Raw genomic sequence first — 16,999 nt, forward strand, 5'->3', positions numbered from 1 at the left:
GTGCCGGGACTGTCAGTTCCGAGTTCCGACTGCGCGTTAGTTTCTTTCATTTTATTAAGATCCATTATTGCTTCTTAAGCATTTTAGAGCTCCTGCCAGCGTTTCTTCAGCCGCCCGCTCCGGGTCAGACGCTGACCAGGGGAGCCGCCCATTATGGGACAGACGCTTCCTGGTTTTAATAGAGGTCTGGTAGATAAGAAAAGGAAAGGAGAGACCCCTAGCCCTCGGAAACCTAATGGCGTCGGGGTCTGAATACAAGTATGGTGGCCAAGAGAGGCCGAGAGTAAAAACTTAAAGCCTACCACCCGCATAGAAGAAGGAGAGTGGGAGAGAAGATGAAAGAAACCAGCCATCTAGTGTGATGACTGAGGGTGGTCCGCGGTGTTGGTTTTCACACGGATATTGGGGGGTTTTAATACCTCTCACCGTGCTTATAGCCGACACTAACCATTTTCCTTACGCAAAATGGCCACTCCCCTATCCGCCACCCGGGGGACGCGCCTGGTAGTTAGCCACCCCAGGTGACCTGACCTGACCTGACCTGACCTGACCTGACCTGACCTGACTGGAGTTATGCATCTCAGCAATACAATCTGCCCATTTACCAACAGCCGAGCACCAGCCAAGTCACTACAAGTAAGTTTACAATTTAGATTTTCATGGTTTATAAATTTTAACACAAACTTGTTCAGGTGCCGTCCAACAGGAAACTCAGCAACCTAAGTTTACTCCGAAAAGGGCTCGCACGGCATATACGTCCCAACAACTTTTAGAACTCGACCGAGAATTCAGTAGAGGTAAATATCTTACGAGACCCCGAAGGATTCATCTGGCGCAGAGATTAAAATTATCTGAAAGACAAATAAAAATCTGGTTCCAAAATAGAAGGATGAAATATAAGAAAGAATCTGGTCGACCTGACCTGACCTGACCTGACTGGAGTTATGCATCTCAGCAATACAATCTGCCCATTTACCAACAGCCGAGCACCAGCCAAGTCACTACAAGTAACTTTACAATTAAGATTTTCATAGTTTATAAATTTTAACACAAACTTGTTCAGGTGCCGTCCAACAGGAAAATCAGCAACCTAAGTTTACTCCGAAAATGGCTCGCACGGTATATACGTCCCAACAACTTTTAGAACTCGACCGAGAATTCAGTAGAGGTAAATATCTTACGAGACCCCGAAGGATTCATCTGGCGGAGAGATTAAAATTATCTGAAAGACAAATAAAAATCTGGTTCCAAAATAGAAGGATGAAATATAAGAAAGAATCTGGTCGACTTGACCTGACCTGACCTGACCTGACTGGAGTTATGCATCTCAGCAATACAATCTGCCCATTTACCAACAGCCGAGCACCAGCCAAGTCACTACAAGTAACTTTACAATTAAGGTTTTCATAGTTTATAAATTTTAACACAAACTTGTTCAGGTGCCGTCCAACAGGAAACTCAGCAACCTAAGTTTACTCCGAAAAGGGCTCGCACGGCATATACGTCCCAACAAATTTTAGAACTCGACCGAGAATTCAGTAGAGGTAAATATCTTACGAGACCCCGAAGGATTCATCTGGCGGAGAGATTAAAATTATCTGAAAGACAAATAAAAATCTGGTTCCAAAATAGAAGGATGAAATATAAGAAAGAATCTGGTCGACCTGACCTGACCTGACCTGACCTGACTGGAGTTATGCATCTCAGCAATACAATCTGCCCATTTAACAACAGCCGAGCACCAGCCAAGTCACTACAAGTAAGTTTACAATTAAGATTTTCATAGTTTATAAATTTTAACACAAACTTGTTCAGGTGCCGTCCAACAGGAAACTCAGCAACCTAAGTTTACTCCGAAAAGGGCTCGCACGGCATCTACGTCCTAACAAATTTTTGAACTCGACCGAGAATTCAGTAGAGGTAAATATCTTACGAGACCCCGAAGGATTCATCTGGCGGAGAGATTAAAATTATCTGAAAGACAAATAAAAATCTGGTTCCAAAATAGAAGGATGAATATAAGAAAGAATCTGGTCGACCTGACCTGACCTGACCTGACTGGAGTTATGCATCTCAGCAATACAATCTGCCCATTTACCAACAGCCGAGCACCAGCCAAGTCACTACAAGTAAGTTTACAATTAAGGTTTTCATAGTTTATAAATTTTAACACAAACTTGTTCAGGTGCCGTCCAACAGGAAACTCAGCAACCTAAGTTTACTCCGAAAAGGGCTCGCACGGCATATACGTCCCAACAAATTTTAGAACTCGACCGAGAATTCAGTAGAGGTAAATATCTTCCGAGACCCCGAAGGATTCATCTGGCGGAGAGATTAAAATTATCTGAAAGACAAATAAAAATCTGGTTCCAAAATAGAAGGATGAATATAAGAAAGAATCTGGTCGACCTGACCTGACCTGACCTGACTGGAGTTATGCATCTCAGCAATACAATCTGCCCATTTACCAACAGCCGAGCACCAGCCAAGTCACTACAAGTAAGTTTACAATTAAGGTTTTCATAGATTATAAATTTTAACACAAACTTGTTCAGGTGCCGTCCAACAGGAAACTCAGCAACCTAAGTTTACTCCGAAAAGGGCTCGCACGGCATATACGTCCCAACAAATTTTAGAACTCGACCGAGAATTCAGTAGAGGTAAATATCTTACGAGACCCCGAAGGATTCATCTGGCGGAGAGATTAAAATTATCTGAAAGACAAATAAAAATCTGGTTCCAAAATAGAAGGATGAGTATAAGAAAGAATCTGGTCGACCTGACCTGACCTGACCTGACCTGACCTGACCTGACTGGAGTTATGCATCTCAGCAATACAATCTGCCCATTTACCAACAGCCGAGCACCAGCCAAGTCACTACAAGTAAGTTTACAATTAAGATTTTCACGGTTTATAAATTTTAACACAAACTTGTTCAGGTGCCGTCCAACAGGAAACTCAGCAACCTAAGTTTACTCCGAAAAGGGCTCGCACGGCATATACGTCCCAACAACTTTTAGAACTCGACCGAGAATTCAGTAGAGGTAAATATCTTACGAGACCCCGAAGGATTCATCTGGCGGAGAGATTAAAATTATCTGAAAGACAAATAAAAATCTGGTTCCAAAATAGAAGGATGAAATATAAGAAAGAATCTGGTCGACCTGACCTGACCTGACCTGACCTGACTGGAGTTATGCATCTCAGCAATACAATCTGCCCATTTACCAACAGTCGAGCACCAGCCAAGTCACTACAAGTAAGTTTACAATTAAGATTTTCGTAGTTTATAAATTTTAACACAAACTTGTTCAGGTGCCGTCCAACAGGAAACTCAGCAACCTAAGTTTACTCCGAAAAGGGCTCGCACGGCATATACGTCCCAACAAATTTTAGAACTCGACCGAGAATTCAGTAGAGGTAAATATCTTACGAGACCCCGAAGGATTCATCTGGCGGAGAGATTAAAATTATCTGAAAGACAAATAAAAATCTGGTTCCAAAATAGAAGGATGAATATAAGAAAGAATCTGGTCGACCTGACCTGACCTGACCTGACCTGACCTGACCTGACTGGAGTTATGCATCTCAGCAATACAATCTGCCCATTTACCAACAGCCGAGCACCAGCCAAGTCACTACAAGTAACTTTACAATTAAGATTTTCATAGTTTATAAGTTTTAACACAAACTTTTTCAGATGCCGTCCAACAGGAGACTCAGCAACCTAAGTTTACTCCGAAAAGGGCTCGCACGGCATATACGTCCCAACAACTTTCAGAACTCGACCGAGAATTCAGTAGAGGTAAATATCTTACGAGACCCCGAAGGATTCATCTGGCGGAGAGATTAAAATTATCTGAAAGACAAATAAAAATCTGGTTCCAAAATAGAAGGATGAAATATAAGAAAGAATCTGGTCGACCTGACCTAACCTGACCTGACCTGACTGGAGTTATGCATCTCAGCAATACAATCTGCCCATTTACCAACAGCCGAGCACCAGCCAAGTCACTACAAGTAACTTTACAATTAAGATTTTCATAGTTTATAAATTTTAATACAAACTTGTTCAGGTGCCGTCCAACAGGAAACTCAGCAACCCAAGTTTACTCCGAAAAGGGCTCGCACGGCATATACGTCCCAACAACTTTTAGAACTCGACCGAGAATTCAGTAGAGGTAAATATCTTACGAGACCCCGAAGGATTCATCTGGCGGAGAGATTAAAATTACCTGAAAGACAAATAAAAATCTGGTTCAAAAATAGAAGGATGAATATAAGAAAGAATCTGGTCGACCTGACCTGACCTGACCTGACTGGAGTTATGCATCTCAGCAATACAATCTGCCCATTTACCAACAGCCGAGCACCAGCCAAGTCACTACAAGTAAGTTTACAATTAAGGTTTTCATAGTTTATAAATTTTAACACAAACTTGTTCAGGTGCCGTCCAACAGGAAACTCAGCAACCTAAGTTTACTCCGAAAAGGGCTCGCACGGCATATACGTCCCAACAAATTTTAGAACTCGACCGAGAATTCAGTAGAGGTAAATATCTTACGAGACCCCGAAGGATTCATCTGGCGGAGAGATTAAAATTATCTGAAAGACAAATAAAAATCTGGTTCCAAAATAGAAGGATGAATATAAGAAAGAATCTGGTCGACCTGACCTGACCTGACCTGACCTGACCTGACCTGACTGGAGTTATGCATCTCAGCAATACAATCTGCCCATTTACCAACAGCCGAGCACCAGCCAAGTCACTACAAGTAACTTTACAATTAAGATTTTCATAGTTTATAAGTTTTAACACAAACTTTTTCAGGTGCCGTCCAACAGGAGACTCAGCAACCTAAGTTTACTCCGAAAAGGGCTCGCACGGCATATACGTCCCAACAACTTTCAGAACTCGACCGAGAATTCAGTAGAGGTAAATATCTTACGAGATCCCGAAGGATTCATCTGGCCGAGAGATTAAAATTATCTGAAAGACAAATAAAAATCTGGTTCCAAAATAGAAGGATGAAATATAAGAAAGAATCTGGTCGACCTGACCGGACCTGACCTGACCTGACTGGAGTTATGCATCTCAGCAATACAATCTGCCCATTTACCAACAGCCGAGCACCAGCCAAGTCACTACAAGTAACTTTACAATTAAGATTTTCATAGTTTATAAATTTTAACACAAACTTGTTCAGGTGCCGTCCAACAGGAAACTCAGCAACCTAAGTTTACTCCGAAAAGGGCTCGCACGGCATATACGTCCCAACAACTTTTAGAACTCGACCGAGAATTCAGTAGAGGTAAATATCTTACGAGACCCCGAAGGATTCATCTGGCGGAGAGATTAAAATTATCTGAAAGACAAATAAAAATCTGGTTCCAAAATAGAAGGATGAAAAATAGGAAAGAATCTGGTCGACTTGACCTGACCTGACCTGACTGGAGTTATGCATCTCAGCAATACAATCTGCCCATTTACCAACAGCCGAGCACCAGCCAAGTCACTACAAGTAAGTTTACAATTAAGATTTTCATAGTTTATAAATTTTAACACAAACTTGTTCAGGTGCCGTCCAACAGGAAACTCAGCAACTTTAGTTTACCCCTAAAAGGGCTCGCACGGCATATACGTCCCAACAACTTTTAGAACTCGACCGAGAATTCAGTAGAGGTAAATATCTTACGAGATCCCGAAGGATTCATCTGGCGGAGAGATTAAAATTATCTTAAAGACAAATAAAAATCTGGTTCCAAAATAGAAGGATGAAATATAAGAAAGAATCTGGTCGACCTGACCTGACCTGACCTGACCTGACTGGAGTTATGCATCTCAGCAATACAATCTGCCCATTTACCAACAGCCGAGCACCAGCCAAGTCACTACAAGTAACTTTACAATTAAGATTTTCATAGTTTATAAATTTTAACACAAACTTGTTCAGGTGCCGTCCAACAGGAAACTCAGCAACCTAAGTTTACTCCGAAAAGGGCTCGCACGGCATATACGTCCCAACAAATTTTAGAACTCGACCGAGAATTCAGTAGAGGTAAATATCTTACGAGACCCCGAAGGATTCCTCTGGCGGAGAGATTAAAATTATCTGAAAGACAAATAAAAATCTGGTTCCAAAATAGAAGGATGAATATAAGAAAGAATCTGGTCGACCTGACCTGACCTGACCTGACTGGAGTTATGCATCTCAGCAATACAATCTGCCCATTTACCAACAGCCGAGCACCAGCCAAGTCACTACAAGTAAGTTTACAATTAAGGTTTTCATAGTTTATAAATTTTAACACAAACTTGTTCAGGTGCCGTCCAACAGGAAACTCAGCAACCTAAGTTTACTCCGAAAAGGGCTCGCACGGCATATACGTCCCAACAAATTTTAGAACTCGACCGAGAATTCAGTAGAGGTAAATATCTTACGAGACCCCGAAGGATTCATCTGGCGGAGAGATTAAAATTATCTGAAAGACAAATAAAAATCTGGTTCCAAAATAGAAGGATGAGTATAAGAAAGAATCTGGTCGACCTGACCTGACCTGACCTGACCTGACCTGACCTGACCTGACCGGACCTGACCTGACCTGACTGGAGTTATGCATCTCAGCAATACAATCTGCCCATTTACCAACAGCCGAGCACCAGCCGAGTCACTACAAGTAAGTTTACAATTAAGATTTTCACGGTTTATAAATTTTAACACAAACTTGTTCAGGTGCCGTCCAACAGGAAACTCAGCAACCTAAGTTTACTCCGAAAAGGGCTCGCACGGCATATACGTCCCAACAACTTTTAGAACTCGACCGAGAATTCAGTAGAGGTAAATATCTTACGAGACCCCGAAGGATTCATCTGGCGGAGAGATTAAAATTATCTGAAAGACAAATAAAAATCTGGTTCCAAAATAGAAGGATGAAATATAAGAAAGAATCTGGTCGACCTGACCTGACCTGACCTGACCTGACTGGAGTTATGCATCTCAGCAATACAATCTGCCCATTTACCAACAGCCGAGCACCAGCCAAGTCACTACAAGTAACTTTACAATTAAGATTTTCATAGTTTATAAATTTTAACACAAACTTGTTCAGGTGCCGTCCAACAGGAAACTCAGCAACTTTAGTTTACCCCTAAAAGGGCTCGCACGGCATATACGTCCCAACAACTTTTAGAACTCGACCGAGAATTCAGTAGAGGTAAATATCTTACGAGATCCCGAAGGATTCATCTGGCGGAGAGATTAAAATTATCTTAAAGACAAATAAAAATCTGGTTCCAAAATAGAAGGATGAAATATAAGAAAGAATCTGGTCGACCTGACCTGACCTGACCTGACCTGACTGGAGTTATGCATCTCAGCAATACAATCTGCCCATTTACCAACAGCCGAGCACCAGCCAAGTCACTACAAGTAACTTTACAATTAAGATTTTCATAGTTTATAAATTTTAACACAAACTTGTTCAGGTGCCGTCCAACAGGAAACTCAGCAACCTAAGTTTACTCCGAAAAGGGCTCGCACGGCATATACGTCCCAACAAATTTTAGAACTCGACCGAGAATTCAGTAGAGGTAAATATCTTACGAGACCCCGAAGGATTCATCTGGCGGAGAGATTAAAATTATCTGAAAGACAAATAAAAATCTGGTTCCAAAATAGAAGGATGAATATAAGAAAGAATCTGGTCGACCTGACCTGACCTGACCTGACCTGACCTGACCTGACTGGAGTTATGCATCTCAGCAATACAATCTGCCCATTTACCAACAGCCGAGCACCAGCCAAGTCACTACAAGTAACTTTACAGTTAAGATTTTCATAGTTTATAAGTTTTAACACAAACTTTTTCAGATGCCGTCCAACAGGAGACTCAGCAACCTAAGTTTACTCCGAAAAGGGCTCGCACGGCATATACGTCCCAACAACTTTCAGAACTCGACCGAGAATTCAGTAGAGGTCAATATCTTACGAGACCCCGAAGGATTCATCTGGCGGAGAGATTAAAATTATCTGAAAGACAAATAAAAATCTGGTTCCAAAATAGAAGGATGAAATATAAGAAAGAATCTGGTCGACCTGACCTAACCTGACCTGACCTGACTGGAGTTATGCATCTCAGCAATACAATCTGCCCATTTACCAACAGCCGAGCACCAGCCAAGTCACTACAAGTAACTTTACAATTAAGATTTTCATAGTTTATAAATTTTAACACAAACTTGTTCAGGTGCCGTCCAACAGGAAACTCAGCAACCTAAGTTTACTCCGAAAAGGGCTCGCACGGCATATACGTCCCAACAAATTTTAGAACTCGACCGAGAATTCAGTAGAGGTAAATATCTTACGAGACCCCGAAGGATTCATCTGGCGGAGAGATTAAAATAATCTGAAAGACAAATAAAAATCTGGTTCCAAAATAGAAGGATGAATATAAGAAAGAATCTGGTCGACCTGACCTGACCTGACCTGACCTGACCTGACCTGACTGGAGTTATGCATCTCAGCAATACAATCTGCCCGTTTACCAACAGCCGAGCACCAGCCAAGTCACTACAAGTAACTGTACAATTAAGATTTTCATAGTTTATAAATTTTAACACAAACTTGTTCAGGTGCCGTCCAACAGGAAACTCAGCAACCTAAGTTTACTCCGAAAAGGGCTCGCACGGCATATACGTCCCAACAACTTTCAGAACTCGACCGAGAATTCAGTAGAGGTAAATATCTTACGAGACCCCGAAGGATTCATCTGGCGGAGAGATTAAAATTATCTGAAAGACAAATAAAAATCTGGTTCCAAAATAGAAGGATGAAATATAAGAAAGAATCTGGTCGACCTGACCTGACCTGACCTGACCTGACTGGAGTTATGCATCTCAGCAATACAATCTGCCCATTTACCAACAGCCGAGCACCAGCCAAGTCACTACAAGTAACTTTACAATTAAGATTTTCATAGTTTATAAGTTTTAACACAAACTTTTTCAGGTGCCGTCCAACAGGAGACTCAGCAACCTAAGTTTACTCCGAAAAGGGCTCGCACGGCATATACGTCCCAACAACTTTCAGAACTCGACCGAGAATTCAGTAGAGGTAAATATCTTACGAGATCCCGAAGGATTCATCTGGCCGAGAGATTAAAATTATCTGAAAGACAAATAAAAATCTGGTTCCAAAATAGAAGGATGAAATATAAGAAAGAATCTGGTCGACCTGACCTGACCTGACCTGACCTGACTGGAGTTATGCATCTCAGCAATACAATCTGCCCATTTACCAACAGCCGAGCACCAGCCAAGTCACTACAAGTAACTTTACAATTAAGATTTTCATAGTTTATAAATTTTAACACAAACTTGTTCAGGTGCCGTCCAACAGGAAACTCAGCAACCTAAGTTTACTCCGAAAAGGGCTCGCACGGCATATACGTCCCAACAACTTTTAGAACTCGACCGAGAATTCAGTAGAGGTAAATATCTTACGAGACCCCGAAGGATTCATCTGGCGGAGAGATTAAAATTATCTGAAAGACAAATAAAAATCTGGTTCCAAAATAGAAGGATGAAAAATAGGAAAGAATCTGGTCGACTTGACCTGACCTGACCTGACTGGAGTTATGCATCTCAGCAATACAATCTGCCCATTTACCAACAGCCGAGCACCAGCCAAGTCACTACAAGTAAGTTTACAATTAAGATTTTCATAGTTTATAAATTTTAACACAAACTTGTTCAGGTGCCGTCCAACAGGAAACTCAGCAACTTTAGTTTACCCCTAAAAGGGCTCGCACGGCATATACGTCCCAACAACTTTTAGAACTCGACCGAGAATTCAGTAGAGGTAAATATCTTACGAGATCCCGAAGGATTCATCTGGCGGAGAGATTAAAATTATCTTAAAGACAAATAAAAATCTGGTTCCAAAATAGAAGGATGAAATATAAGAAAGAATCTGGTCGACCTGACCTGACCTGACCTGACCTGACTGGAGTTATGCATCTCAGCAATACAATCTGCCCGTTTACCAACAGCCGAGCACCAGCCAAGTCACTACAAGTAACTGTACAATTAAGATTTTCATAGTTTATAAGTTTTAACACAAACTTTTTCAGGTGCCGTCCAACAGGAGACTCAGCAACCTAAGTTTACTCCGAAAAGGGCTCGCACGGCATATACGTCCCAACAACTTTCAGAACTCGACCGAGAATTCAGTAGAGGTAAATATCTTACGAGACCCCGAAGGATTCATCTGGCGGAGAGATTAAAATTATCTGAAAGACAAATAAAAATCTGGTTCCAAAATAGAAGGATGAAATATAAGAAAGAATCTGGTCGACCTGACCTGACCTGACCTGACCTGACTGGAGTTATGCATCTCAGCAATACAATCTGCCCATTTACCAACAGCCGAGCACCAGCCAAGTCACTACAAGTAACTTTACAATTAAGATTTTCATAGTTTATAAGTTTTAACACAAACTTTTTCCGGTGCCGTCCAACAGGAGACTCAGCAACCTAAGTTTACTCCGAAAAGGGCTCGCACGGCATATACGTCCCAACAACTTTCAGAACTCGACCGAGAATTCAGTAGAGGTAAATATCTTACGAGATCCCGAAGGATTCATCTGGCCGAGAGATTAAAATTATCTGAAAGACAAATAAAAATCTGGTTCCAAAATAGAAGGATGAAATATAAGAAAGAATCTGGTCGACCTGACCTGACCTGACCTGACCTGACTGGAGTTATGCATCTCAGCAATACAATCTGCCCATTTACCAACAGCCGAGCACCAGCCAAGTCACTACAAGTAACTTTACAATTAAGATTTTCATAGTTTATAAATTTTAACACAAACTTGTTCAGGTGCCGTCCAACAGGAAACTCAGCAACTTTAGTTTACCCCTAAAAGGGCTCGCACGGCATATACGTCCCAACAACTTTTAGAACTCGACCGAGAATTCAGTAGAGGTAAATATCTTTCGAGATCCCGAAGGATTCATCTGGGGGAGAGATTAAAATTATCTTAAAGACAAATAAAAATCTGGTTCCAAAATAGAAGGATGAAATATAAGAAAGAATCTGGTCGACCTGACCTGACCTGACCTGACCTGACTGGAGTTATGCATCTCAGCAATACAATCTGCCCATTTACCAACAGCCGAGCACCAGCCGAGTCACTACAAGTAAGTTTACAATTAAGATTTTCACGGTTTATAAATTTTAACACAAACTTGTTCAGGTGCCGTCCAACAGGAAACTCAGCAACCTAAGTTTACTCCGAAAAGGGCTCGCACGGCATATACGTCCCAACAAATTTTAGAACTCGACCGAGAATTCAGTAGAGGTAAATATCTTACGAGACCCCGAAGGATTCCTCTGGCGGAGAGATTAAAATTATCTGAAAGACAAATAAAAATCTGGTTCCAAAATAGAAGGATGAATATAAGAAAGAATCTGGTCGACCTGACCTGACCTGACCTGACTGGAGTTATGCATCTCAGCAATACAATCTGCCCATTTACCAACAGCCGAGCACCAGCCAAGTCACTACAAGTAAGTTTACAATTAAGGTTTTCATAGTTTATAAATTTTAACACAAACTTGTTCAGGTGCCGTCCAACAGGAAACTCAGCAACCTAAGTTTACTCCGAAAAGGGCTCGCACGGCATATACGTCCCAACAAATTTTAGAACTCGACCGAGAATTCAGTAGAGGTAAATATCTTACGAGACCCCGAAGGATTCATCTGGCGGAGAGATTAAAATTATCTGAAAGACAAATAAAAATCTGGTTCCAAAATAGAAGGATGAGTATAAGAAAGAATCTGGTCGACCTGACCTGACCTGACCTGACCTGACCTGACCTGACCTGACCGGACCTGACCTGACCTGACTGGAGTTATGCATCTCAGCAATACAATCTGCCCATTTACCAACAGCCGAGCACCAGCCGAGTCACTACAAGTAAGTTTACAATTAAGATTTTCACGGTTTATAAATTTTAACACAAACTTGTTCAGGTGCCGTCCAACAGGAAACTCAGCAACCTAAGTTTACTCCGAAAAGGGCTCGCACGGCATATACGTCCCAACAACTTTTAGAACTCGACCGAGAATTCAGTAGAGGTAAATATCTTACGAGACCCCGAAGGATTCATCTGGCGGAGAGATTAAAATTATCTGAAAGACAAATAAAAATCTGGTTCCAAAATAGAAGGATGAAATATAAGAAAGAATCTGGTCGACCTGACCTGACCTGACCTGACCTGCCTGGAGTTATGCATCTCAGCAATACAATCTGCCCATTTACCAACAGTCGAGCACCAGCCAAGTCACTACAAGTAAGTTTACAATTAAGATTTTCATAGTTTATAAATTTTAACACAAACTTGTTCAGGTGCCGTCCAACAGGAAACTCAGCAACCTAAGTTTACTCCGAAAAGGGCTCGCACGGCATATACGTCCCAACAAATTTTAGAACTCGACCGAGAATTCAGTAGAGGTAAATATCTTACGAGACCCCGAAGGATTCATCTGGCGGAGAGATTAAAATAATCTGAAAGACAAATAAAAATCTGGTTCCAAAATAGAAGGATGAATATAAGAAAGAATCTGGTCGACCTGACCTGACCTGACCTGACCTGACCTGACCTGACTGGAGTTATGCATCTCAGCAATACAATCTGCCCGTTTACCAACAGCCGAGCACCAGCCAAGTCACTACAAGTAACTGTACAATTAAGATTTTCATAGTTTATAAGTTTTAACACAAACTTTTTCAGGTGCCGTCCAACAGGAGACTCAGCAACCTAAGTTTACTCCGAAAAGGGCTCGCACGGCATATACGTCCCAACAACTTTCAGAACTCGACCGAGAATTCAGTAGAGGTAAATATCTTACGAGACCCCGAAGGATTCATCTGGCGGAGAGATTAAAATTATCTGAAAGACAAATAAAAATCTGGTTCCAAAATAGAAGGATGAAATATAAGAAAGAATCTGGTCGACCTGACCTGACCTGACCTGACCTGACTGGAGTTATGCATCTCAGCAATACAATCTGCCCATTTACCAACAGCCGAGCACCAGCCAAGTCACTACAAGTAACTTTACAATTAAGATTTTCATAGTTTATAAGTTTTAACACAAACTTTTTCAGGTGCCGTCCAACAGGAAACTCAGCAACCTAAGTTTACTCCGAAAAGGGCTCGCACGGCATATACGTCCCAACAACTTTCAGAACTCGACCGAGAATTCAGTAGAGGTAAATATCTTACGAGATCCCGAAGGATTCATCTGGCCGAGAGATTAAAATTATCTGAAAGACAAATAAAAATCTGGTTCCAAAATAGAAGGATGAAATATAAGAAAGAATCTGGTCGACCTGACCTGACCTGACCTGACCTGACTGGAGTTATGCATCTCAGCAATACAATCTGCCCATTTACCAACAGCCGAGCACCAGCCAAGTCACTACAAGTAACTTTACAATTAAGATTTTCATAGTTTATAAATTTTAACACAAACTTGTTCAGGTGCCGTCCAACAGGAAACTCAGCAACCTAAGTTTACTCCGAAAAGGGCTCGCACGGCATATACGTCCCAACAACTTTTAGAACTCGACCGAGAATTCAGTAGAGGTAAATATCTTACGAGACCCCGAAGGATTCATCTGGCGGAGAGATTAAAATTATCTGAAAGACAAATAAAAATCTGGTTCCAAAATAGAAGGATGAAAAATAGGAAAGAATCTGGTCGACTTGACCTGACCTGACCTGACTGGAGTTATGCATCTCAGCAATACAATCTGCCCATTTACCAACAGCCGAGCACCAGCCAAGTCACTACAAGTAAGTTTACAATTAAGATTTTCATAGTTTATAAATTTTAACACAAACTTGTTCAGGTGCCGTCCAACAGGAAACTCAGCAACTTTAGTTTACCCTAAAAGGGCTCGCACGGCATATACGTCCCAACAACTTTTAGAACTCGACCGAGAATTCAGTAGAGGTAAATATCTTACGAGATCCCGAAGGATTCATCTGGCGGAGAGATTAAAATTATCTTAAAGACAAATAAAAATCTGGTTCCAAAATAGAAGGATGAAATATAAGAAAGAATCTGGTCGACCTGACCTGACCTGACCTGACCTGACTGGAGTTATGCATCTCAGCAATATAATCTGCCCATTTACCAACAGCCGAGCACCAGCCAAGTCACTACAAGTAACTTTACAATTAAGATTTTCATAGTTTATAAATTTTAACACAAACTTGTTCAGGTGCCGTCCAACAGGAAACTCAGCAACCTAAGTTTACTCCGAAAAGGGCTCGCACGGCATATACGTCCCAACAAATTTTAGAACTCGACCGAGAATTCAGTAGAGGTAAATATCTTACGAGACCCCGAAAGATTCCTCTGGCGGAGAGATTAAAATTATCTGAAAGACAAATAAAAATCTGGTTCCAAAATAGAAGGATGAATATAAGAAAGAATCTGGTCGACCTGACCTGACCTGACCTGACTGGAGTTATGCATCTCAGCAATACAATCTGCCCATTTACCAACAGCCGAGCACCAGCCAAGTCACTACAAGTAAGTTTACAATTAAGGTTTTCATAGTTTATAAATTTTAACACAAACTTGTTCAGGTGCCGTCCAACAGGAAACTCAGCAACCTAAGTTTACTCCGAAAAGGGCTCGCACGGCATATACGTCCCAACAAATTTTAGAACTCGACCGAGAATTCAGTAGAGGTAAATATCTTACGAGACCCCGAAGGATTCATCTGGCGGAGAGATTAAAATTATCTGAAAGACAAATAAAAATCTGGTTCCAAAATAGAAGGATGAGTATAAGAAAGAATCTGGTCGACCTGACCTGACCTGACCTGACCTGACCTGACCTTTTTTTTTTTTTTTTTTTTTTTTTTCTATGGAAGGGGAAACCCTCATGGGCACCAGAGACTTAGGTTCGATCGCCTCTGGTAGTGCCTGGACTCTTACCGGCTAAAACCCCTTCCTCGACCAGGTGTTCTCCAACCCCCCTGGAACCGCGTTAGCATTACTTCTTCTCGGGTGCAAGTGAGAGACCGTTGTCCCCCATCCATGCACCCACGAGCCGCAGTGCTTCTTCGGTCCTTTCTCTCAGGTCCTCTTCATTCTTACCTATCACAATCACAGCTAAATCATCCGCGTACCCGATGAGCTTTACCCCATCGGGTACCTCCATTCTTAAAACCTCGTCATAAAATATGTTCCACAGGAGCGGCCCCAAGACCGACCCCTGTGGAACCCCGGCAGTCATTTCAAATTCACCCATCCCCGTTTGAACCACTCTATCGCTCAGGTAGGACCGCACCACGTTCACGAGATACGGCTCCACCCCCATACTTACCAGACGTTCCAGAATCCCCCTCCACGATACCGTGTTGAAGGCATTCCGGACGTCCACTGTCACCATCACACAAAACCGCCGGGTACCCCATGAACCTACGTTTGCTCCTCTAGCGTACTCGCGTGCATCCATCATGGCGTCGATCGTCGATCGTCCCGCCCTGAATCCATACTGCGTCTCCGCCAGACCACCGAGCCTCCGAACGTCGTTCCTCAGTCTCGCGGCCAACATTCCCTCGTACAGCTTGCCCATCCCGTTCAGCAGACAGATGGGCCTATATTTCGCATTCTCTCCTTCCTTTCTTTCTTTCTCTATCAGCACCAATTTCGCCACCTTCCATTCTTTGGGAACAACCCCTTCCTCCAGACATCTATTCATGACCTCCAGACATTCTTTTCCACATTCTTTGGCATATGTCTTGCATACCTCTGGTGGTATCTTGTCCGGACCCGGCGCCTTGCCCTTCCTTAACCTCCCGGCCGCCTCCTGCAGCTCTTCGGAGGTGAAGGCTGGCACCAGTCCGTCCACCACCAGATCCGTCCACTCTAGAGGCCCGTGCTCGGGGAAGAGCTTACGGGCTTCCTCCATTACATTCTCACCACACGCAGTACCGCTCATTCCTCTTCCCATCCATTTAGTTACTATCTTGTATCCTTCTCCCCACACATTCCTATCTACTTCCTCACATACTCTCTTCCATTCCTTTTCTTTTGATCTTTTGATCATCATCGTAAGTTCCTTTTTGTTTTGTCTGTACTCCTTGCCTTTTTCGGTTTCTATTTCTGTGTCTCTTTCCTTTTTTTTGCACCTCATCCACTCCCTTCTCTTTCTCAAGCATTCCTTCCTTTTATTCGCAATCTCTTCCGTCCACCAATACACTCCTTTTCTTTTCCCCATGCATCCCTTTTTTTTTAAGACCCTATCGCACGTTTCCTCTAGTACTCTCTTCGTCTCACACACCAGGTCCTTGCATTTATCCATCGTCTTCACCCTCTCCTTCATCACCTCAACCAGTCTTTCCATCTTCTCTTCTGCAACACTCCATCCCCGTTCCTTCATTCTGTCCTCTCCTCTCTCGCACTCTCCTGTCGTACCCAGCACCCATACTATGTCCTGGTGATCGCTCAAATTCTCCTGTTCTAGCACTCTCCACTCTTTCATTCTTCTAGCCACCCCTTCCGTGCTGAGGGTCAGGTCGATGTGCGACTTCTGAGCTCCTCGCAGGAAGGTGGGGGCATTTCCGCAATTGTGACATACCATGCACCTCTCAGCCATCCAGTCCTCAAGCAAACTACCTCGCAAATCATTCGTTATGGGGGAGCCCCACAGGGGTGACTTCGCATTGAAGTCCCCTGCGACCACCACCTCCCCCTCCCATTTGTTCACACTTTCACCTAGATCACCCAGGAACTTTGTATATCTCTCAATACCAGTATTGGGAGATATATAGCATCCATACAATACCCATTCATTAAACTTGATCCATACAAAACCTTCGCCCTTCCCAAACCTCTCTCCCCTTTCATGTCGTCCAAACACTCTCACCGCTACATCCTCTCTCACATCCGTCATCCACTCCACCCCT

At 42.5% G+C, this 16,999-nt stretch overlaps 1 protein-coding gene across 1 annotated transcript; it reads left to right on the forward strand.

The window, feature by feature from the left end:
- The first annotated feature begins 465 nt into the window (after positions 1 to 465).
- LOC135128785 (uncharacterized) lies at positions 466 to 15,030 on the forward strand. The gene is made up of 43 exons (XM_064055865.1): positions 466 to 504; positions 612 to 636; positions 693 to 797; positions 1,064 to 1,168; positions 1,440 to 1,544; positions 1,746 to 1,759; positions 1,816 to 1,920; positions 2,105 to 2,129; positions 2,186 to 2,290; positions 2,556 to 2,660; positions 2,941 to 3,045; positions 3,317 to 3,421; positions 3,702 to 3,806; positions 4,078 to 4,295; positions 4,367 to 4,391; positions 4,448 to 4,552; positions 4,833 to 4,937; positions 5,209 to 5,313; positions 5,956 to 6,173; positions 6,245 to 6,269; positions 6,326 to 6,430; positions 6,736 to 6,840; positions 7,488 to 7,592; positions 7,873 to 8,091; positions 8,249 to 8,353; positions 8,634 to 8,738; positions 9,010 to 9,114; positions 9,386 to 9,490; positions 10,133 to 10,237; positions 11,261 to 11,478; positions 11,550 to 11,574; positions 11,631 to 11,735; positions 12,041 to 12,145; positions 12,417 to 12,521; positions 12,802 to 12,906; positions 13,178 to 13,282; positions 13,554 to 13,658; positions 13,844 to 13,868; positions 13,925 to 14,028; positions 14,300 to 14,517; positions 14,589 to 14,613; positions 14,670 to 14,774; positions 14,960 to 15,030. Exons 1-43 carry the CDS (start codon positions 466 to 468, stop codon positions 15,028 to 15,030), a joined length of 4,329 nt encoding a protein of 1,442 aa, XP_063911935.1.
- Positions 15,031 to 16,999: the final 1,969 nt, after the last annotated feature.

Source organism: Zophobas morio, unplaced genomic scaffold, assembly GCF_036711695.1.
Source record: "Zophobas morio isolate AGI-343-1 ecotype UQ-CSIRO unplaced genomic scaffold, CSIRO_AGI_Zmor_V1 ptg000014l, whole genome shotgun sequence".
NCBI lineage: Eukaryota > Metazoa > Arthropoda > Insecta > Coleoptera > Tenebrionidae > Zophobas > Zophobas morio.

What these genes read in the sequence shown, in the direction of transcription:
- LOC135128785 (XM_064055865.1), top strand. Translation starts at nt 466, where the DNA reads ATGGCCACTCCCCTATCCGCCACCCGGGGGACGCGCCTG. An exon ending in CACCAGCCAAGTCACTACAA is followed by an intron (nt 11,575 to 11,630) that starts GTAAGTTTACAA and finishes AAACTTGTTCAG; the next exon opens with GTGCCGTCCAACAGGAAACT. An exon ending in CGACCGAGAATTCAGTAGAG is followed by an intron (nt 12,522 to 12,801) that starts GTAAATATCTTA and finishes AAACTTTTTCAG; the next exon opens with GTGCCGTCCAACAGGAGACT.